The following is a 25,172-nucleotide window of genomic DNA, read 5'->3' on the forward strand; positions in this document are numbered from 1 at the left end:
TTGGCACTATGGGGTCTTTTTCCCCCACAATGATTAGACTGTATTATACCTCTTCTCATTTTACCCATCTACACCCTAGCTTATTACCACAGACACATCGACACAAAGATTTTATATTCTTGGAGTCTCTTTATATCAGACGTACACTGGATATATTGTATGCATTGTTAAGTGTCTTCATTTGTATATTGGTTTGCAATTTGTTTTTATTTGAATATACTGTAAGTGCCAAGCAGAACAGACAACAACAACAACATTTATTTATATAGCACCTTTTCATACAAATAATGTAGCTCAAAGTGCTTTACAAGATGAAGAAAGAAAAAATAAAATAATATATAAAAATCAGGCAATACTAATTAACAAAGAATAAAGTAAGGTCCGATGGCCAGGGAAGACAGAAAAAATAAAAAAACAAAATCTGCAGGAGTTCTGAGGCCATGAGACCACCCAGCCCCCACTAGACATTCTACCTAACATAAATGATCTTAATCAGTTCTCATGATTTCAGGGTTCACGTGGAATAACTAGAGGATGACGGTCATGTGGACCTCTGACCTTCAATCCATCAATGTAGGGACAGCATGGTGCCTTTATCAGGTGGTGGTGGCACAGATCGCAACCACAGAAAACTGGAAAGAGAACAGCAGAGAAAGTACACATTAGTACAGATTGCTGAGCCATGATAAAAAAATTATCATTAAATACATATACAGAATATCAGGGTTACACTAAAATGAAGCTATGAGAAAACCTTGTTAAAATAATGGCTTTTTAGCAGTTTTTAAAGTGCTCCACCATATTAGCCTGGTGAATTCCTATTGGCAAGCTATTCCAGATTTTATGTGCATAACAGCAGAAGGCTGCCTCACCACTTCTTTCAAGTTTATCTCTTGGAATTATAAGCAGTCACTCATTTGAAGATCTAAGGGTTAGGCTTAAAGTTACACAAGCTTCCTGATTGGGATGGAGGGTAATTGCTTGCATGGCAAGGACACCATAATGAAATGGTGACACAACCTGGCCTGGACACCCTGCAATCTTAGTTTCATTTTGGGAATGAAGAATAATGCATGGACCGGGGAAGGTAGATGCCAGAAGTAGGTAGTAAGTGTTCCTCTAGACTGAATCCAGTTAGGACACCCACAAGGTGGCATGGGAATTAGAGATCAGTAGCACAGTTCATAGTTCTCACTTAAAGGATTTACTTACTTCTTTTAATTCTTTGGTTAGGGATGCTAGAACAGCTTATTTTTCTAATCTTATTCAGACTCACAAGCGTAATCCCAAAGTGCTATTTGATACTATTCACAATATTATTTCTCCAACTTGATCTATTACTCAGGTTTTTTCTTATAGTGACTGTAATAATTTTCTTAAATTTTTCATTGGCAAGGTTAATGTTGTTCGGGCTAATATTGTTCCAGGTGTCTTACTTAGTGATCTCATTCATTCATGTTCTGAGTCTTTTGTGTTCTAAGAAGTTTCACTTGCTCAGAAAGATAAAACCTTCATCATGTCTTTCTGACCTGTTACCTACGTCATTAATGTTAAAAACTTTGAGTTGTATAGGTCTGTGCCTTTTGAATATCATAAATAGCTTCCTGAGATCTGGTTTGGTTCCATTGTATTTTGCTGTAATTGTTGAAAAAATCTAATTCTGATCCCTATATTTTGAGTAATTACAGGTCAATTTCAAAACTGCCTCTTATTGCTAAGTTTTGGAAAAGATGGTTGAACAGAAACTCTGTGCATTCTTAGAGGAGTGGCAGTTCTTTGATTCTTTTGAATCTGGTTTTCAGAGGCAACATTTTATAGAAACAGCCCTTCTTAAAGTTTTTAATGATGTTTTAATTACTGCTGATGCAGGCCAGTGCTCTGTGCTTGTACTGTTAGATCTTACTGCAGCTTTTCATACAGTGGACCATCAGATTTTAATTAATTGATTAGAGCTGTTAGGTGTTTCTGGCTCTGCTTTGGACTGGTTCTCCTCTTATTTGTCGAATAGGAGTTTCTCGGTCTGTGTGGATGGCTTTTCATCCGACTCTGCTCCTTTGACATGTGGAGTGCCACAGGGCTCGGTTCTTGGACCTGTACTTTTCTCTTTATATATTCTTCCCTTATCACAGATTCTTAACACTTTTAAGGACATCTCGTATTATCTATATGCAGATGATATACAGGTTTATTTTTCATTTAAACCTAACCAAATTAATACTTTGGTCACTTTGGTTGATTGTCTGTCTCAGGTTAACGACTAGCTCAGTAGTAATTACCTGCAGTTGAATTCAGGAAAGACTGAGGTATTAATTGTTGCTCCTCCTGTTCATTGAGATTAGCTTAAAAATATCTTGTGTCTCTTCTGTTATTAACTCGAGGTTACGTTGACCTTGGGTTTATTTTTGACCAGTCCCTGACGCTTGATTCATATGTAAGATCAGTCAGCCGCTCATATTTCTTTCATTTAAGAAATCTTTCTAAACTAAGAAATGCTGTTTCAAAGTCAGAATTGGAGATGCTTGTTCATTCTTTTTTTTTCCTCATGACTTGATTACTGTAATGCTCTTTAAACTGGTTTGAGCAAGTCTTCTCTCTCTCACGTCTTCAGTTAGTTCAAAATGCAGCTGTCAGACTCCTAACTCATGCTAGCCGGAGTGATCATATCACTCCCATTTTTGCACACACTGCATTGGCTCCCAGTGTTTTATAGAATTCATTTTTAAGTTTTGCTACTTACTTTCAGAGATTTGCATGGACAAGCTCCTGAGTACCTAACCAGCCTGCTCCAATGCTATACAGCTTGACGGACTCTTAGATCTGTGTAACGGCCTTTTAGTTGTCCCACACACTCGGCTAAAAACCTGTGGGGATTGTGCCTTTCAGTCTATGGCACCAAGATTATGGAATAATCTCCTATGTCAACCTGTCCATCACCATTGCATATAAGAAAGGGCTCAGAACCAATCCCTGATGTAATCCCACCTCTACCTTGAATGCTTATGTCAGTCTTACAGCAGACCTCACCACTGTCACACTTCTCTCATACATATCCTGTACAACTCTTATATATAGTACTTCTCTACCACTCCCGACTTCTTCATACAATACCACAGCTCCTCTCGAGGCACCCTATCATATGTTCTCTGCCACTCCCGACTTCCTCATACAATACCACAGCTCCTCTCAAGGCACCCTGTCATATGCTTTCTCCAGGTCCACAAAGAAGCAATGCATTCCTTCTGGCCTTCTCTATACTTCTCCATCAACACCCTCAGAGCAAACACTGCATATGTGGTGCTCTTTCTTGGCATGAAACCATACTGCTGCTCACTAATGATCACCTCACTTCTTAACCTAGCTTCCACTACTCTTTCCCATAATTTCATGCTGTAGCTCATCAATTTTATCCCTCTGTAATTACTACAGCTCTGCACATCCCATTTATTCTTAAAAATCAAACAATCAGTACACTTGTCAACTCCTCAGGCATCCTCTCACTTTCCAAGATTACATTAAGCCATCTGGTTAATAACTCCACTGCCATGTCTCCTAAACAACTCCATGCTGCCACAAGTAGGTCATCTGGACAAACAACCTTTCCCTTATTCATCCTCTTCATAGCTATTCTTACTTCTTCCTTGCTAGTCCGTTTCACTTCACTGATTCACTATCTCCACATCATCCAACCTTCTCTCTCTCTCATTCTCTTCATTATCTTCATTTTTTTATCAGCCTCTCAAAGTACTCTTTCCATTTATTCAACACACTCTCCTCGCTTGTGAGTACGTTTCCATCTTTATGCTTTATCACCCTAACCTGCTGCACATCTTTCCCAACTCAGTCCCACTGTCTAGCCAGTTGGTACAGGTCCTTTTCTGCCTCCTTAGTGTCCAGCTTTTTATACAACTCATCATACGCCTTTTCTTTAGCCTTCACCACCACTCTGTTCACCTTATGCCTTATCTCTTTGTACTTTTGTACTACTTTCTGTACTATATCCCACTTCTATAAACTCTCCTTTACTTCCCCATTCCAACAGCAGGTTTCCTTTTCTTCCTTACTCTGTCCAGATGTCAAGCCAAGCACCCATCTTGCTGTCATCCTTACTACTTCTGCTGTAGTTATCCAGCTGTCTGGTAGCTCTTCACTGCCACCCAGTGCTTGTCTTGCCTCCTTCCTGAACTCAACCTTTCAGTCTTCTTTTTTCAACTTCCACCATTTGATCCTTCACTTTCCCCTGCCACCACTTTGCATTCTTCAGTCTCCTTCAGATTGACCAACCTGTGTGCATCTTCCTCCACTCAAGTACGTCACCCTGTGTTCCTCCCTCTTCTTTAAATACATATTCACCACAGCCATGCCCATCCTTTTTGCAAAATTCACTATCATCTGCCCTTCATTCTTCTCCTTGACACCATATCTACCCATCACCTCCACATCTCCTCTGTTCCCTTCACCAATATGTCCATTGAAATCCACTCCAGTCACCTCTCTCTCTCCCTTGGGTACACTCTTTACCACGTCATCCAACTCCACTAATCGTCTTTCTCATCCATTGCACACCCAACTTGTGGGGCATATGCACTAACAACATTCATCATCACACCTTCAATTTCTAGCTTCACAATCATCCCTCTGTCTGACACTCATTTCAACTCCAAAACACTCTTGACATACTCTATCCCTATCCCTACCCCATTTCTCTTCCCATCCACACCATGGTAGAACAATTTGAATCCACCTGGCCTTACTCCCCTTCCATTTAGTCTCTTGCACGCACAATATATCAACATTCCTTCTCTCCATCATATCTGCTAACTCTCTCCACTTACCAGTCATACTGCCAACATTCAAAGCTCCTACCCTCAGTTCCACTCACTTTACCTTCCTCCTCTCCTCCTGCCTCTGGACACATCTTCCCCCTCTTCTTCTACTGCCTCAGCCAACAGTAGCCCAATTTCCGGCAGCGTACTGTTGGCTAACAGTATTGGTGGTGGCCGTTATTAACTTGAGCCTTGGCTGATCCTGTATGCAAATCTGTATTGTTGTCCTCATATTGATCTGGCAAAATTTTACACTGGATGCCCTTCCTGACGTAACCCTCCCCATTTATTCGGGCTTGGGACCGGCACGAATAAACATAATGGTTTGTGCATCCTCTGTGGCTGGTTTTGATTTGACTTAATGTATTAAATTAACTGTTGAAAATGTTTGTCATTAATCATAAAAGTAAGATCTTTCTGTGAGTTCTGATTGGAATAAAGAATGAATCGACCTACACCTGTTGTGCACTGCCAGTCAGGACCTACCGGACACACCCTGCCCACCCTTCATTCTCTCTCCTTCCATCTGGTAAATGGTTCTGAAAAGGGAAAGAAGAACAGTTTACAAGAACAAAAGGAAATTTTAAAAAGTGTTACTGAGGACTTTTCTAAAATACACTTTATTACTGTTCTATGTTAAAAAAAAGTCCTGCTGAGATATACACAAAAGGTACCTTGACTGCTATTGTTTTCAGATAAATATTGGCAAAATATTTTTATATTTTGTGAAAAGTGCCAAAGACTTTAAAACATTTTATTGAAGGTCCAGTGTTTTTGGAATGATGCTGTGTTATTTGACTGTGATTTTACTGATTAAAAATAAGAACCACTTTAATGGATAATTTATTTACTGAAATGCAGCTGCCATACACCATGCACAGCACGCACACAATATTTTGTTTAACAAACATGTTCAACAACCATATCCCAACAGTTCTGGGTGTGATTTGAGTAAACAAGCAAGTTTCAGTATATAGTAGCCTCCTGCTACATACATTTTTTCAGTGTGAAGTTAAACATTTCATTATCCTGCCTCTGACATCAAAAGCATGACTTTAGTTCTAGGAACATCTTTGGAGATAGGATTTTCAGATCAACAAGTCCCAGACAAAAGTGGCTTTGGTGGCAGTGTGACAATCCAGGCTGGCTCCACCAGCTCTAGTTACTTCACTTGAATTGGAAACATCGATAACAAACCCAAGGATGAGCCAGGCAAACGTGGATACACACAGGCAGCAAGTGGTTGGTACCAATGTTGGGTGCTTTCATTGAAGCCAAACAGTCTCCAAAAAGTACAGTGCAAAAAAAAAAAATTAAGTAAAAGATCTTCAATAAATAAATGATCCATTAAAAGCAAGGTGCCACGTGGAGGTTAAAATCCAAATTAATAATCCACTAAAAACAAGGTTAAAATCCCAGGCAGATTTCTTCTCTTTATACAGGCATGATTCCCAATGCCCCTTCCTAAAATATGGCATCTCCTCAGCTTATCCTAACAAGACCTTACAGCATGATGAGACACCCGCCCGTCTTCAGGCAAACTGAAACAGAGAAAGAGATTAGATATTACTCTGTAGGTTTATACTAAAAAAATCTGCACAGGTAAGCAAAGACACGTTTTGAGGAGAGGTGCCCCTAAAAGCCAATAAAAGAGGCTCACTTCAGTCAACAACAAAGCTTACCAACAATCATTTAACATCCTGACCTAAAAATCTCATAAATATGTCTAAGTGTGCTTTTGTTAAATCATTCACAATAATTAACCTTGTCCTTGTGTTGCATGTATATTAATATTTTAGTAGTATGTGTGTCACCAAATTAAATTCCATGCATAACTTTGTTATGGAAATAAAGTGTAAATCAGCTGCTGTCACTGAGGACCTTTATAGCCTGAATTGAGAAGATGTGGCCTACAGTGAGAGACATCTGGTCATTTTTCCTTCAGTCTAGTTGGTAATTCAATGGTGTGTTATAATATATTTATTTTGTTCATGTGTTTTTGATGTTTTAGATATTGATTCGTGTTGCTTATTTTCAAATTCAATAAGGAATTGACAAAGTTACTTTTGTGTATCATCTTGTTTTCTTAGGTGATGTGACCACAATGTCAGGGTTGATATCCCACCAGAACCTACAATATAAATCTTGCTGCGCACCCATTATTTCTTATTTCTTTATGAATAAACAATGTTTCGTTACTCTCTCTTAGTGGATAGTTAGATATATTACCATTAGGCCTAGTAAAAGGATTATTTCTTTGATTCTCAACATATTTTTCATGTTTCCATTCGACTTTTCCTGCACTTGACTAAACTGTTGGTCATCTCTCGCTCATTTTGCTTTCACAGTAATATTGAACACATCAAAGTGTCCATAACATCGTGGTTGTTTCTATTCCCCTCCAGTTGTTGAGCCGGCTACCTGAAAACCCATTTTGCAATGGAATTTTTCAACCTTAGTTAAGCATCAGAATAATAACTGAAAAGTAATTCTTAGTTGCAATACCTGGTAATACTGCATATCCTTAAATAGGAGTGCCTCAACCTGAGTATATGTTTTTTGAAGTTTAAAGGAAGGGGCAAGTTACAAGGTAAGGCAGTCGTTCCCCCTAATCATGGCAACTAGTGTTGATGGAAGGAGAAACTGAGCTAGTTTTGATTGGATTAGAATGGTGCAATGGTCTTTAAGTGTTAATGAGAGCTAGAAAAGCATTTCACGACTATGCAGGACCAATTAATATGGCCTAAAATGTGAGCTGAGTTCTAAGGGGCCAGTGCTAACCACTGCACCATCATGACTCCCTTAGATAAATTTAATAGAATTAGATATCAGAACATTAAAATTTCTTCTAGACAGGAAAAAGAAACTTACAAAGGGCTGGCCCATCCCCATAGATTCCTCAAACTGAAAGTACAGTTTGTTTGTTTTTTTCCTAGATTTTCTTGCTTCTGCTACTAAAGAAGCCCAATGCTAAAGCATGTGAATTTTTCACTCCTTTCTGTTTGCTTGAACTGCACAGCACTCTGAGTAATACTATTAAAGGAGAAGGCTATTAGACACATTTCACGTACAAGTCCATACAAAAAAATGTTACCATTAAGACACAAATACACTAAGATGTTATTTTCTGCATATGCTTTTTGTATTTAAATATACAGTCATGGCTCAGTTAACAACATACATATTATTGTGCTTTAACGATGGAACTGTCAAGATTTATTTCAAAGCATCCCCATATACATCAACAAATCATTTTTTAAGAAATTAGATTCAATTATAACGTCATTTGTTTGGAATTCGAAACATACGCTTATCCAAAGGGCGACTCTACAATGACCTAAAGCAGAAGGTGGCATGGCACTATCTAACTTTCAATTTTATAACTGGCAAGCAAATATACAGACCATAAAAACCTGGGGCCTCATGCATAATGCCGTGCGTAGAATTCACACTATAACATGACGTAAGCACAAAAGCCGAAATATGCTTACGCACAGAAAAATCCAGATGCATAAATTTGTGCGTTCGCCCACTGCCGCGTTCTTCCACTCCATAAATCGCGATCAGTGTGAAAAGTAATGCATGTGCACGCACCTTCCATCCCACCCCGTCTCCTCCCAGAATTACGCCTCTTTGAATATGCAAATCAATATAAATAGCCCTTAAACTCAGTGTACTGTGAAAAGGCAATGGCAAAAGCACGGGGGAAAATATAAGAATTTCAGCGAATACCAAGTGGAGGTAAAGGAAAAACATACTATTTGTTGGTTTAAACAGTGGTATAATCAACAAAATGAAGTTGATCGAGTGACAGAGTGTTGGAGAAACTTGAAATCTCAAGTTCACAAAGTCGCACAGTGCCCGAAATAAAAAAGAAGTTGTCAGACATCAAAGTCACCGTGAAAAGGCGAGACGTAGCCCACCATCTGAGTGTCATATGAAAGCTTCTTAGGGTACAGAGAAAAAAAAAGGCACACAGTGGGGAAAAAGCAGGAAGTGTCAACTTCAATCTCGAAATTTCAACTGTAATCACATAGTTTTTTCTGTCATTAAAGTAGAACATCATAAACTTCATCTTAAAATCGTTTAATTTACTAGTTTCTCAAATCCCATCGTAACTAAAGTAACACGTTAAATGCTTTGTTTTGTATTTGATCTTTTGCTCTGTGTGTCAATCACTACGTGCTTCTGCTTTCTCTTTCTCCGACTGGACACAGAATCCATTACATTCGTGATATTACAGCTCTCTGAATAATTAAAATACTGAGATGTACTGTATACGTGATATCTTTTTCATGATTATAGGAGTTAAAGCATGTTATTAAACAGGGGAACATGGTGTGTGATTGTGTGCGACCTTCGATGAAATTATTATAGCAGTACTGTCTCTTTCAAACTTACTAATCTCCAATTCCTGTTCTTACTTTTCTTTCCCCAAATACCCAATCGCCACACAATCAGCTCTGTAATAAACGTTAAGTCATCTGTAAGCTTAAAACGCCAATTCTTCAAAACTTTTAAGGAACATTGAAATATCTGTGTACTATTGTACTACGTGTTTAATTATTCTATCCATCTATCCTTCCAGTGTTGCGTCAGCCCCAGAAAGAATACAGCACAAGGTAGGATCAATACGTGAACTAGCTAGCGCTGCCGAACCGTGTCCTTACATGTTTAATTATTAACAATACAGATTATTTAAATGAAGTTAAAGTTTTATCTATATAATATAATCAACATATTTTGCTGCATTTCATCTTAAAAATGATATGGTCATCATATGTAAATATGCGCTTTATAAAGTGGCACAGATTGTGCAATATTATAACTGTAGTGCAAGTTTACAGTGAGGTGATTGTACTTACAAGTACAAACAGTTCTACAAGGAGCACTTGATGGACTGATTGACCGTGTTTAAAGTTCTTGGGATGAAACTGTTTCTGAACCACGAGGTCCGTACAGGAAAGTCTCTGAAGCGTTTTGCCTGGCTGAGACAGTGTGTGCTTGATGCTATAAAACTGATAATTCCCTTTCTGATCAGCTACTGCTGTGATTCCCCACTCAGATACAGTGATATAAATACTCTGAGTGGTGCAGTGAGAGTAATATAGAAAAAGATGACCCGCTGTGGCAACTCCTAACGGGAGGAGCTGAAAGAAGAAGAAGAAGGTGCAGTGAGAGTAACAACACTAAAGCAGTTCTGGTATTTGGAATACTATGGCTATTCCCTACACCATTATATTCTTACAAGTTAATTACAATCAGATGCATTACTCTAATAAACAATATGCGGTTAGTTTCAGTGTATTTTTAAAGCCGCGTCAGGAAAATAAAAGAATAACCACACAGGAACAGTAGCACTGCTTTGATGCTGGGTGCCGCCAGTCTGCAAAACCTAGTGGAGAACTTGGGTACAACAGGGTATGAAGTACCATGGAAATGTGCGTGGCTTTACGCCATGTGTTAGGGCTAATACGATTTGAACGTGGAAACGTTCTTACGCAACATTTCTGTGCATACGCACCGTTTATGCATGTGACCCCTGGACATTGACACAAATTGATGAATACACACAAGCCTGGTCTGCAATAGAACTAAAATCTTGCAGTTCTTCTTTATATTCCCTGCTCTGTGTCCCAATAAATACAAATTTTCATCAATGCACTAATAAATCAATTGCCCTTCATTCATTCAGAATGTGGAATCAATATAGGAAGCACTTTAAGACAGAGAAGCTCTTATCTTTTGCACCTCTACATAAATAACCACCTTTTTCCACCTTCTCAAACATACACAGTATTTCATGTTTGGAAAATTAAAATATTTAGAGACTTGTACGTAGACAATGTTTTTGTATCTTGCAAACAATTAATCTTCAAAGCTCTCTTTCTCAGGGGTGGGGGTTGATTTGTTTTCTATCCTATTTTAGCTTCAAATTTAATTTCTCATCAACACAATTTTTCTACTACTTTAAAATTGGAAACTTTGCCTAACATAACCAGCTTAATTTTCCTCACCTCCCTCCTATTTCAATTCCAGAGGAAATACTGATCAGTCTTGATGACTCAGATAGCATCTCTACAATATATAAAACATTTTAACATTTTTTTACGGTGGGGAAAAGACCTTTCACTTAATATTTCAGAAAAGGAGTGCAAGGCAGCCATGCACTGAATATACTGCTGTGTATGCGCAAAGCATTCAATCACTCAACTTAAAATCTTTTATTGAGCGCATTTATCTTGTTTAAAGTTGTCCAAATTATATCCAGGGCAAGATTTAACCTGTGAATGCCTCAATCTAGCTCCAGCCTTACAGGGCCACATTTTTCAGATGTGTAGCAAATTAACATAGTGAATGCCTATCAGACAGGCCTGGTGTCACAATCCCTCCTAACCCATTAGCAGCTGTGTTTAGTGGACTCCAAGATGGGGTTAAAGTGGAGAAGGACAAACAAACTGTAATTGCCTTTACTACACTACTGGCACATAGACTTGTCTTGCTCAACTGGAAGAATCCTAACCCAACTCTTTTATGTCAGTGGGTTACTGATGTTCTATACTATTTGAAACTGGAAAAAACAGGATCTGTTCAAAGCTTTTCTAAAATATGACAGGATCTAATCAATAATGTTTTAGAATAAGCTTCTATATTGAGGAAAAGGATACTCTTCCTTCGGTGCTACCTTTAAAGATTTGCACTGCTTATTGGCTTTCCTCGCTTTCTGTTGGGGGGGGTGGGGTGTTGAATTTTGGTTTGTTAAGTTTGACTTGATTGTATGGAATGTTATTTGCTTCTAATTAAAATCAATAAATAAAAAAAACCCAAATAGCTTTGAAAGACCGTTGTAAGTGGTCATAATGCAGTATTAATACTGTTATTAATGTATTACTATTGCTACATTTCAATATTTATTATTAATTTATGTGTTGTATGTATCATGCTAATGTTATGCTAGGTTGATAGAGGTTAGGTTAGCTTAGGACCGGTTATGTCAGGTCAGCTGTATCATTGTGGTGAAAATGACACAAAGGCGTGCCCCTGTGTGCTGCTGGTGGAGTACAGCGTTGCAGATACAGTGCCTTATATCCAAAGTCAGTGCAGTGAAAATAACATCAGACCCAGATGCAACGTTCTCTTCATATATTTCAATGTGCTTAATGATAAAATCGACAAACTAAGCTGTCACTGAGCAAGAAACATCTGTATTTGTAGTCGCCAATCAGCTTCAGTCACACCTTACGTATTACAATTTATTTGAGAAATTCCAGTCTGGTTCCCGCACTGGTCTTAGTACAGAAATGGCACTAACGTGGGTTGAAAATGACATTCTGATATCCTCTGATGAAGGAAACTCCACTGTAATTATGTTGTTTGACTTAAGTGCAGCATTTGACACCATTGACCATTCTATCTTACTGCACAGGCTAGAAAATGATGTTGGGCTTACAGGTACTGTTGCTCACTTGGTTTAGTTCTTATTTATCAAATTGATTCCAATATGTGCAGAAATATGCTGACTGTACTCCATCATTATACACAGAAGTGAGATATGGTGTCCTGCAGGGCTCAGTACTGGGACCTTTACTGTTTTCACTTTACATGCTTCCACTGGGATCTATCATTAGGAAACATAATGTTAATTTTCACTCGTATGCAGATGACACCCAGTAATACCTTTCTTTTAGATCAAATGAAGTTTCTCCGATGTTGTCTTTAATTAGTTGTGTTACTGAATTAAAGGAGTGGATGGATGAGAAGTACTTGTCTTTAAACACCGATAAAACAGAGATATTAATTGCTGGAGGGAATGACCCGGATCACAACAATATTCCGTCATCGTTTAACTCAGTTGGAATCACCATTAATTTAACTGAATCAGCCCGCAATCTAGGAGTTATCTTTGACTCTAGCATGTCATTTAAAGTGCACATTACAAAGTTGTCCAAATCATGTTTCTTCCATCTTAAAAATGTTGGGAAATTAAGGCGCTTTCTAAATAAACAGGATTCTGAGAAATTAATTCATGCATTTATTTCTAGTAGGATTGACTACTGCAATGCGGTGTTCACTGGATGTTCAAACTGTTCTTTATACAGCCTCCAGTTAATCCAAAATGCTGCTGCAAGAATTATTACAAGAACAAGAAAATACGAACATATAACTCCAGTTCTTAAATCCTAACACTGGCTCCCAGTTAAGTTTAGGGCAGATTTCAAAATCCTCCTTTTAACATATAAAGCATTAAATGGCCAAGGTCCGGCTTACTTGTCTGAACTTATCATGACTTACAAACCAGAGTGCGCATTAAGATCTCAAGATGCCAGTCTGCTTATGATTCCAAGGATTAATAAAATAACAGTGGGAGGTCGAGCTTTTAGTTACAGGGCCCCTAAACTGTGGAATGGTCTGCCTGCTACTATAAGAGGTGCCCCTTCTGTCTCGGCTGAAGATTCCCTACTTCAGTTTAGCATATCCTGACTAGAGCTGCTGATTACCTGTACAGACAGCATCTCTGTTGTTAGTCATTAGCACTAAAACATAAGTAACATGATAGTTATAATTTGATACTAACCTTCACCTATTCTGTTTCTCTTCTCAGTACTCAAATGTGGCACTTGGTGCCATGGCCCACCTGCCAAGTTGTTTTGACTGCCTAAAGTACAGTAATCCCTGATGGAGGATCGCAGGAATCGTGGGAAAGAGAGGTCCTTTCATCGGATTAGCACTATTTCCGCTGTGGAATGGCCAAACGGAGGAGGCAGCTTGATGGATGAGGTCTCCAGGACTCTAAACAAATCCAAATCATATTATGTGATATCATCCACTGTTAAATTCTACTCCGTACTTCAAAAATTTTATTTTCATACTGTATTGAGGATTTGTTCTGTTCTGTGTATTGTACTGTATTGCATTGACCCCTTTCTTTTTGACACCCACTGCACGCCCAACCTACCTGGAAGGGGGTCTCTCTGAACTGCCTTTCCCGTGGTTTCTTCCATTTTTCCCTACTGGGCTTTTTTTTGGGAGTTTTTCCTTGTCTTCTTAGAGAGTCAAGGCTGGGTGGCTGTCAAGAGGCAGGGCCTGTTAAAGCCCATTGCGGCACTCCTTGTGTGATTTTGGGCTATACAAAATAAATTGTATTGTATTGTATTTGTAAGTTTTTTGCTTTCAGCTCACCAGTCCTATTCACTTATTTCTTCCAAAAAAACATCAAGTTGAGTTTTGAAACTCCCTAACGTCTTACAGTCTACCACACTACTTGGTAGCTTATTCAAAGTGTCTATCGTTCTTTGTGTAAAAAAAAATCCTAATGTTTGTACAAATTTTAACCTTAACAAGTTTCCAACTATGTCAATCATGTCACCTCTTAATCTTCTTTTGCTTAAACTGTAAAGGCTCAGCTCTTTAAACCTTTCCTCATAATTCAACCCCTGTAGCCCCGGAATCAGCCTAGTTGCTCTTCTCTGGACCTTTTCTAGCACTGCTATGTCCTTTTTGTAGCCTGGAGATCAAAACTGCACACAATACTGAAGATGAGGCCTCACCAGTGTGGTATAAAGCTTGAGTATAACCTCCTTGGACTTGCACTCCACACAGGGTGCTGTATAATCTGACTTTCTGTTAGCTTTCTTAATGGCTTCTGAATACTGTCTGGAAGTCAATAGCTTAGAGTCCACTAAATCCTTCTCATAAGGTGTACTCTCAATTTTCCGACTGCCCATTGTGTATTCAAACCTAATATTTTTACTTCCTATGTGTAATACTTTACATTTACTGACATTAAATTTCATCTGCCACAAATCTGCCCAAGCCTGTATGCTATTCAAGTCCTTCTGTAATGATATAACGGATCCCAAATTATCTGCTAATCCACCTATCTTGGTATCATCTGCAAACTTAACCAGGTTGTTACTTATATTCTTATCTAAATCATTTATATATATTAAAAAAAGCAGCGGCTGTGAAAACCAGCCTGGACCACGAACAGACACCAAGACAGCTATGTCTGAAACACACTCTTTTATTGTGTTTTCCTTCAGCACAATGCACCAATCAGTCACAGTCCTTATTATTTTCTTCTCCTGCCTCCTCCACTCCTCTCTCGACAAGCTCGGTCACTCTACCTCCCAACTCTTGCTCCTGGAATGGAGTGAGGCGGCCCCTTATATCCAGTTCCCGGATGTGCTCCAGGTGCTTCCTGATGAGCTTCCTGCAGCATTTCCAGGTGTTGTGGAAATGCTGCATGAGCTTATGTAAGCACACCGGGTATATCTGTCTTCGGGCTTAGCAGCACTTCCTGTTGTGGCACAAGTGCTGCAGTCCATGTTGCCTGGAACGTTTGGGTGTCCCTTGGCGGTGGTCATGTGCCCCAACAGGGTGGAGCCTCCTAGCTCCAATCTTGTGGCTCTCCTGCTGCCCAGGGTGGTAGCCCTCTCGTGTCCCGGGGGAGGTATTGGCGCCCTCCCGGTCCTTCCACGTTCCAGGCATCCCAGCTGTGCAGCCATCTATCACAGGCCCTAGCACTGACCCCTGGGGAATTCGACTTTTAACAATGGGCAATTCTGATGAGGTTCCACACACCGTCCCCTCTGCTTTTTTATGGTAATTTACTTTTTATTCCTTTACATTTACAACAAGCAAACAAGTCAAGATGCAGGAGGATGTGGCCTAGAGGAATGTGCTCTTGCCAGTGGCCAGTGTTCTTTTTCACACCTGCTTATGGGGCACAGTACTCAGATGGAGGCCCCCTGAGCTATTCATATTTCTGTTTTTCCTCTTTCTACTCACGTAAAAGCCTTCAGGCAGACTTTTCAACTTAAAACAAACTAAAAAGTGAACAAGCAAAGCCGAGTCCTGTATCTGGAGATGAGGATTCCATTTAAAATAAAACCTTTCACCAGCAGACAAATCCATCTGAAGACAAGGCATTTCCACAGCAGTCCCCTGAGCAAAAAGTGTGCATTAGAAGGTATCTGGCCTGTAATGGATCAGCGACCATTTGAAATTTTTTCAGGCCTTTAAACTGTCCATTTCGATCAAATCAAAGCAGATGAATTGAAGCTCGGCAGGTGAGGGCCATCATAATTTATTCAACTTGAGACATAAAAATTAAGTAAATAAAAGCAAGCTGCATCCACAGGATTATGGAGGACCTGGCGACATGTTTTCACCTGCATGGCTTATGACGTTGATGAGCCGATCAAACCAGACAAAAACCGCTGGATCCCTCCTGTCCCTCATCTCCTGAGTACATCTCGTCAGTGGAAGCCAGACTGGATGCATTTAAATGATGCTTGATTAAGCCCTCCATGAACACTCGGTGCTCCTCTGTGGAGACTATGTGCCACTTATCTGGTGATTGGCACGGCTTTCAGTGGCTAATGGCTTTGCAAATTGTAATAATGATGTTTAAAAGGGCAGGATGGGCAGGATAAGCAGGATGCAGCACTGTCAATGGAAGTACAAGATTAACAAACCATACCAGGCAAAAAACTGCCCTGAATTTCAATGCTAAAAATGGGCTTTTTGCCACAATTTTAAAATAGAAAAGGATTTGTAGTTAATATGGAGCATAATAGAGGGGGTCTCATGTGCATTTCTGGCCAGTTGTGTGCAGTTAGTGAAATTCAAATCAATGCATTCTTATATAGTGCCTTTGTCATTGATTAGCCTTATAGTACTACACAGATTTACCTTCACCATTTGTTCTGCACCATTAGGCACACACGTTCACACATATCCATTCTCTTCTTCACACACCATTGCAATTTAAGCCATCTTTGTGATGACGGAGGAAAACAGGGACAAAATGCAGAAGACCAGGCTGGAGGTGTGAGGCAGCAGTGCTGATGAGTGCACTCATCATTTAATTAATCAGCTTCATACAGCTCTTTTCTGATCTACTCAAAGTTCTTTACATAAACAGTGGGAAACCACTCCAGCCATCACCAATGTGTAGCATCCACCTGGATGATGGGACAGCAGCCATTCTTGTGCCAGTACGCTCACCACACATTAGCTATTAGGTGGTGAAGGAGTGAGAGAGATAGTTAGATAATTAGAGATAGGGAATGATTAGGGGTCCGGAATGTCAAGGCTGTGATGGGAACTTTGGCCAGGACGTCAGGAAACATCCTATTCTAATTTGGGCACTGCCCAGTGATCTTTTGTGTCCACAGTGTTTTACATCTCATCCAAAATACTGTGCCAATTTTTACAGGACCGTGTCCTTGTCACTGTACTGCAGCATTGGGGTCCAGTCAGACCACAGGGCAAACACCGCCTGATAGACTCACTAGCACTTCTCCCAGCAGCAACCTATTTAGGGTCTTAGAGAACCAAAGGCAGGGACCAGGGACTATCCTGGCAGCACTGGGCAAAAGGCAAGAAGGATGTCTGGATGGGACATAAGTGTGTTGCAGGCGCACTTAAGTGGGTAACAGCACTAGGCTTATTCACAGTTGGCAGTTTTTAAAACTGGAATGCATAGAGAAAATCCTACGTGGGCATTGGGAGAAAATTTAAAACCCAGATGAGTTGCCGCCAAGCCACGATTTGAACCCCACTATTCTTTGGAGCTATAATTGAATGCTAACGCTAAACACTGTTTCACGATGCAAACTCATAATAATAATTTAAATACAAATACTAATATATTTAAAATTTCTAAATGTCATTCTGAATTCTTGTAAGGTAAGAGAAGCTAGTAATGAAGGAAAGGAAACCTGAAACTTTAACCATCAAAATTCTTGTAAAAAATAACTCTTTTCAAAGCCACAAACCTTGGAGTAAATGAAAGTGTAGGTTTTTTTTTTTTTTTTTTTAACTTAATAGAGGAATGCCGTACATTCAGGGGTTAGAATAGCCAAAAACGGTAAAGAATAAGCTTCACCCAAAGCCTGTGGCATTAATTTATGCTGATCCAGTAAGGTCCTGTACTTATACTGTAACTTAGTGTGAATTCAAGCACATTATTCTATACAAAGAAAGCTGTTCATGGATATTTTATTTTAATAGTAATAGTCTTTTAATAGTGAAAAATACACTTTCAGGTATGCACTTTGAAAAAATCATGGTGTGAAATGATGTAGCCATTTTCATAGAGAACAGTGGACTGGTTATGTCACTCGTTTAGTATTGAGCTGGTGGAAGAACTCAAAATCCAAGAATCACAATGGTGATGTGGGATTGTGCTCATGCTCTCATGATCTCCGCTGTGTTGACTCTTTTGATTTTGAGATCTTCATACCCATTGGCAGGTGATTGTATTCCAGGTGTTCCATCTTCCCAAAGACATGCATTATAGATTATTAGGCAACACTAAAAGGGTCTGGTATGGGTGTGCCTTGTGTTCGACTAGCACTCTCCTTCGGGCTCCTTCTTGCCTTGAACCCGATGCTGCCCAAGTTGGCTCAGGCTCACCAACTCTGGATTGGGTGGATATATTCAGTTAAAGGAAGGATAACTGAGTGTGACTGCAATGCCATGCAATGCAAAGGTTTGCCCTTCACAATTGATTCTGCTTTGTGTTCACGGCTCTGTGTGTCTCTCTATTCAGTCAGATAACCAAACTGATGGGTGAATGGAGAAGTGAGAGTGAATGTGCCTGACAATGCACAATAATGGCCGACTTTCTGTGGTGGATTTGTCCTTATTTATTTGTCCAATGATGCCACGATAAGCACTGGCTAGTCACTGATTGATGGATGACTGAGTGTGAGTGTACCTGACAGTGTAATGGTTCACTCTCTGTGGTTAATTTTCTGCTTTGCTCCCAGTTATCTCAAAATAGTCACCCAGTTACAGTATGTGTGATTTTGCCAGCTGATGGACTAATGGAGGAGTGAGTATGCTTTGTAATGTTGACTCGCTGTCTTGTCTAAAGATCCCTAAGGTAGGTTGTGTCACAGGCGTGTGACACAGGGAAACAAACTGCTTTTAGAATTTACCCTTCTTGTGAATGAGTTTAAATGCATGCAGTGGTGCTAAATGATTAATGTCGTCGTAAATGTATTTTGTGCTGAGTCCCACCTTTCATCGTGTTGTCCTGTTTACCTGGTCTATGTATATAAATATGCTCCCCTGGAAACAAAAGGGGAAGGATAACACTGTGGATCTGTGGTCCCTCATGATAATTGGTCCTGTCAATCTCATCACGTGCATCCGGTCATTCGCTATTTAAACAGAAGGACGGAAACAAAAAAACAAAAAAAATCCCATTCTACTAGACCGCAGATTCACTACAGAGACAGGAGAAAGCACCAAAAAGCACAGATCCAAATCATTCGCACCTTTGTCTACCTGCCACTTTCAACATTCAACAACAAAATCTTTGCACTGCAAAACCCCCGGGGTTCTGGATTATGCCACGTACCAAGGTTAAGCACAGTGAGACTGTTTCTTGTTGCTTGGCGCGAGGAGCAAGTCATCATTTTTATCCGTGTAATTATCGGAGGACAATTTTTCCAGCTGAACCAGGTTCACAAACATTATCTGTTTTCCGTTAAATCTTCTGGACTTTTATGTGCGTTTCGTGATTTCGGTGTATCTTATTGAGTTTGTGTTCAGTGTGGGGTCAAGGGAGGGATTGTATTGTATATTAACTTCGTGCTGCACCTTTTCTTTTTATTATTACTTTCCGCCAGACACTTTTGGGGTTTAATGTTATGTCAGGGTATGATATATATTGTTTGGAGTTTGTTCATTTCTTTTTTATCAATATATACTCACTTTATTATTTTACATTTGGTTTGTTTTTTGGTTTATTTTTGATCGGCGATTTGGGAAAGTTTATTCGGAAGAAGTACGGCTTGTTGAGTCTAACGTCCTCAAATTGCTAGGCCACGGGTCATGGTGGTGTAGCTGCCGGTTTGGGAGAGTGAGTCGCCCGTTATATGCTTACCTTCATGGAAAGAGGGGTTAGAGTGTTTGCCATGAGCATGGGTGTTTCATTAAGTTCCTTTTTATGTCTTTTCAATACTTTTTTAATATGTTATTATTGTTATTTCTGTTTACTCTTAATATAATTATATATTTTTGTTACTTTCGTTCATTCTTTGTTTTCTACGTGTTGATTAATTTTTCTATATGTCCCTTGCATTTTGTAGGTGGTTCCCCAACAGGGGGGGTTAACCTGTCAGTCTCCATTAAGGGACCTCACCCAGTGCTATAAAGGACCATTGGAATCGCAGACCCTCTGAGGTACATTTGTATGCACTTGGGAGTTGATGAGAGTCTCCTTTTTTCTTATTTTTTGTATTTACCAGCTTTTTAACATTATGTTGTTCTGTTTTTGGCTTTTGATTTTTGGATTTCATAGTGGAAATTTATTTGCCTTGGATTGCCTTTGCCTTTTCAGGCAAATCCTCTATGGAGCTTTTTTTTTGTTATAGAGTAATATTGTAAAATAAATCTTTCATTTGTAAGTATACAAAGTACTTTGTTTGCCTTAATTATCCCCTAATCAAGGATTTCTGGTCATCCTTTCTCTAGTTGGGCATTTTTGATATACTGGGACATTCAAGAATATATTTTTGAGCTTTGATTTCGAAGCACATTTTTGCCCTGGCATAGGCCAAAGCCAGCCAGTCTCCATTGATCTCTTTGTGCCCCCCTGAGCAGACCAGCAGAGATTCTGTCTTGCTTTCCTGACCATTTCAGAGGCCTCATACCACTTTTTTGCCATTCCCAACAGTGGGAATTGGTGCAGTGTGGGATGTCAATGTCAATTTATTTATATAGCACATTTAAAACAACATAGGAATGCTGTGGCCAGAGTGCTTTACAATAATAGAATAAATGAAAACAAACAAATAACATAAATAGAAATAAAATATATGAACATAAATAAAATAAATAATAAATAGAAGTAAGATTACATAATCACAATGAGGAAACCATCAGTATTACTGAAGGTCACGGAATGGTAGTGAACAGAAATGAGTCTTTAATCTTGTTTTAAACAGTTCAATTGTAGACGACTCCTTTATGTAATGAGGTAGAGAGTTCCACAGGTGAGACGCAGCAGCTGCAAATGCTCTGTCTCCCTTAGTTTTACATTTGGTACAAGGGACAACAAGAGACAACTGACCAGAAGATCTAAGCACTCTTGATGGCTGGTGTAAAACACACAATTTGGATAAACAAGCAGGAGCAAGCCTATGTAAAGATTTAAAAACTAGCAACAAGATTTTAAAATCAATTCGAAAACTGACAGGCAGCCAGTGTAAAGAAGCTAATATTAGAGAAACAGAGTCATACTTTCTTGCCCCAACCAGAAAGCGAGCAGCAGCATTCTGGACCAACTGTAACCTGCGTAACAGATTTGCTAATCCCAGAATACAGCGAGTTGCAGTAATCAAGGTGAGAGAAGATAAAAGCATGAGTAGCTTTGTCAAGATCCCTAGAAGATAAAACAGGCTTGATCTAGCCTAATAGACGAAGTTGGAAAAAGTAACTCTTGACTACAGAATTTACTTGTTTCTCAAAAGAGAGGTTACTGTCAAAGATAACACCAAGATTGCGGACTTGAGGTTTGCAAAAGACAGAGAAAGAGCTGAGAAGTCCAAGACCAATTTGTGCTTTAGCTGATGGACCCACTATAAGCACATCCATTTTATTTTGATTCAGATCAAGAAAATTATTAGCCATCCAGGATCTTAGTTCAGAAAGACAGATGAGCAGTTGAATTATTCCAGAGTTGCAGCCAGGAATTTAAACCTGAGTGTCATCAGCATAGCAGTGAAAAGAAATGTTAAATTTCCTAAAAATAGCTCCAATAAGATGAAGGTAAATAGAGAATAAAATAAGACCCAAAATGGATCCTTGAGGAACACCATATTTAAGAGGAGCAGTAGAAGAAAAAGAGGAATTTAAAGTCACTGAAAAGTCTCTACCAATTAGATATGACCTGAACCAGTTAAGAGCAGCCCCTTTAAGCCCAACAAGATGTTCAAGCCACATCAGCAATATTTCATGGTCAGTAGTGTCCAAGGCATTAGTGTGAATATAGCGCTCCTGCAAGCGAACTATAATTCTTAGCACAAACAGAAAAGTCGCAAAATCAACAGGAATGTTCAAGCAAATTCTAGAAAAAAAAGATCTAAATCCGTTAAGTAGTTCTCTTGTTCACTAACTATGTGGATGTGAGATATGCCCCGAGGCTGGTGCGTGAGTGAGGAGGTCCCTACCCCCCTCCCCTCAGCCCGTTGCATCTCTCTCGGATTCGCAGAAATAAAACACTGCCTCAAGCGAACTATGATACTTAGTGCGATGAGAGTGGACACAAAATCAACCAGAATGTTCAAGCAAACTATAGAAAAAAACCTGATCTAAATCTGTTAAGTAGTTCTCTTGTTAAAAGCGGACAGACAGTCAGACAGACATTGGATTTTATACAGGTATAAAGATGAGTGAGGTCTTTTTGCCCTGAGTAACTTATGAGGGAAAAAGAAAGATGGGTAAGGAAACAATTAGCTTTTGTCATCTTTAATCATTTTTCTTATTTACCTCTCATTTTTAAATGCTTTAGTGCACAAGAACTGATTTTTTTGTAAATTTACTGCTTTAAACAAGATTGGGATTTAGGACCCATAGAGTACAGTAAATATTTTTTATACTTTACTAAAATTTTGATCTGTGTCGCTCCACCATCTCACATTGATCACTCAGGGAAGACTTCAGATGTTGGGAGTCCAAGCTTATGTGAAGGTGGCATCACAATCACAGAATAGGCCCCTGCTCTGTGTGACTCTCTATAGAACTAAATTAGGTAACAGAACTGATGGGCTGATGAAGAACTGAGTGTGATGGTAGCCCAGCAATATAATGATTTCCCCCTCCATGGCTAATTTTGTTTTGCAGCTTCTGCTCTGTCAAATTCTGCATTGGACTAAGGCAGTTACCAGAACTTATGGATGATCGGAAAAGTGAGTGTGCCCCTAAATGTATTGGTTTACCTTTCAAGGTTGACTCGCTGCTTTGCCTAAAGATCTCTGAGGTAAGCCAGTTAACATCTTTGCTTGGTAAATGTTTAATAGCAAGTTTGCATTTGCAGCAATGTCCACAAAGTGCTAATTTTGACAAATTTATTCATTTGGGAGTGTTGCACCAACTAGCCCTGCAGCCTCACAGTTTGAGTTTTTCAGGGTTTGAATCCTTGTTTGGGTGTTCTCGGGGGGTCTTTGTCAAGTTTGCTCCGGGTTTCCAGTTTATCCTCTCACAAGACATGTAGGTTAGTATGGGTAATGACAACAAATTGGCCAATGTGATGAACTGGTACACTTCCTACCTAGGCTCTACCCCAACTAGAATATGACAACTGATGAAATGAGATATACTGTACTTTGATCCTGGGTCACCACTGACTCTGCTCCCAACCCACTTTAATCACAGCTTGGCTTGAAGAGAAACACCACTTATCATTTTTTTCTGTCTGAAGATTGCAGGTAACTTTGATGTCAGAAACATTTCTCACCATTCTGTCTTGCATATATCTTTATTTTTTTTTTTTTTATATTTCAATATGTTTAGCACTCAATGTGAAGATTTACAAAAAAAGAAAAGGACCGGAATCACTCAGTTCCACTGCAAACATGAACAATCCTCTGTAAGTATCGCCAACTTGTTCCAGCTTAGGCCTCCATGGTCAGCCCTCAAACTCTTGAATCACTACGCCTGCCATGCTGGGAACATTCCGGGCCTCCAGGTTCCATATCAGCTGGCACTGACCTAAAGTCTTCTATCGTAAATGGACAAGAGGGTGGTAGCTCACTAGACTGGGCCAAACTAGAAAGCATGCTCCTTCACACCTTAAAGCCATATTAGTTATTTTCCAAAGTTAAGGCAGCATATGTCATATTTGCATTTTGATGATCAATGAGAAATGAAAACAAATGGCAATATGGATATTGTGAAGAATGCCAGCAGCCTGTACGCTGGAATGTCTCCCGTTCTTCTGAGGCCCACACATCTTAGCAGGAGTCTAAGCAAACGGACAGTTTCATCTTATCAGACATTCACCCAGATTTCTTCAGGTCTCCTTCAGGCATCGATCAAGGCCTGTGCACACCGTACCTCTTTTTACTCCTGCTTCGGCGTCCTGCTAAGGAATGTGTAGAGTCCAATTTTTGTGATCATATGTGAAAGCCACCATTGTCCAGTTTTTCTTCAGTCACCATTTTGACTGGCTGTGCCCTGTGTGGAGTGCTTGTAAGAAGCAGAATTCTTGGTTAAGCAGGCGCTGTAAATGCTGTTCCTTTTACGTTGACCGTCATCGACACAGTTTATGGATGTGTATTGTAGATGCAATCTCACTCTGCCACCTCTTGTCTCAGAATGAGGACCATTTACTCCACAAGGGTTACTTTGCACATGAGACAGTACGTCTCAGTAGAGCTCAGTGTGACTACATTCACACCTTCAAGGCCTCGTGCACCCCCACTGCAGAGAGCCGTCGGTTAATGTTGCGATATCGGCAGCGGAGGAGATCTTTATAGGTTGAACGCAAGTCTCGGTTGAAGAAGGCATAAATAAAGGGATTCATGAGTGAGTTGGTGTAGCCAAACCAAAGAAGGGTGCGCTCCAGCCAAATTGGGATACAGCTGCACTCAATGCCACAAATGAAGGGCCTTGCGGTCGACAGGATGAAAAAAGGCAACCAACAGATGGTGAAGACCCCGACAATGACACCAAGGGTGGTGGCAGCCTTCTGCTCTCGTTTAAAAATGGAGATATTCTTGCGTTCCCGGCCGAGGAACCTTGACAAGGCAGCACACTCCTCCGCCATCCCAGGTGGCTTCAGCCGTTGCATCTTGAGTCCATCGTTGGCCACAGTTTCCAGGTCCTTTTGCCGAGGGAAGCCGGAGAACCTGTGCTTGGCTGCACTCTTGCGAGCAGCTTTAAAGATTTTATAGTACATGACGAGCATAACCACCATGGGGATGTAGAAGGCAACTCCAGTGGAGTAGATGGTGTAGCCAAAATCCTGGCTGATCAGACACAAGCCTTCAGTGTTGACATTCTGAGCCCAGCCGAAGAATGGAGGAAGAGTGATGGACGCTGACACCAGCCAAACCCCCATAATCATCTTGGCCATCAACTGCCCATTCTGCCTGGCTGGATAGGTCAAAGGTCGTGTGATGCCCAGATACCTGAAAGAGACAGAAAAATGACAAAAAACTTAATAAATTTCAAATAGTTTCTTTTATGATGGTTTCACTTACATGTTATGCTAAATATGCCAACACTATCTCAGTGATATTAAAACTGAAGTGTTTTATTCTTTCATTCCATGCAGCTAACATTATCTATAAAGATTAATAGAAGTTTTAGGAATAAGGTCAAATG

The 25,172-nt window shown here is 39.8% G+C and overlaps 1 protein-coding gene across 2 annotated transcripts in view; it reads right to left on the reverse strand.

Annotated features, from left to right (window-relative positions):
- Positions 1–6,248: 6,248 nt before the first annotated feature.
- LOC120538896 (5-hydroxytryptamine receptor 7-like) overlaps positions 6,249–25,172 on the reverse strand; it is a 173,601-nt gene continuing 154,677 nt past the window's right edge. Inside the window, exons 2-3 of one of the 2 annotated variants that reach the window (XR_005635532.1) lie at positions 23,170–24,976; positions 6,249–6,364 (exon numbers count right to left, since the gene is read on the reverse strand). Coding sequence is in view for 1 of the 2 variants with exons in the window: in XM_039768481.1 (XP_039624415.1) it covers positions 24,238–24,976 (739 nt within the window). In the remaining variant the exon portion in view is untranslated. Of the gene's footprint in view, positions 6,365–22,818; positions 24,977–25,172 lie in introns of those variants that run through there. The other variant, XM_039768481.1, reaches the window with a different exon arrangement.

Source organism: Polypterus senegalus, chromosome 11 (genome assembly GCF_016835505.1).
Source record: "Polypterus senegalus isolate Bchr_013 chromosome 11, ASM1683550v1, whole genome shotgun sequence".
Lineage (NCBI taxonomy): Eukaryota > Metazoa > Chordata > Cladistia > Polypteriformes > Polypteridae > Polypterus > Polypterus senegalus.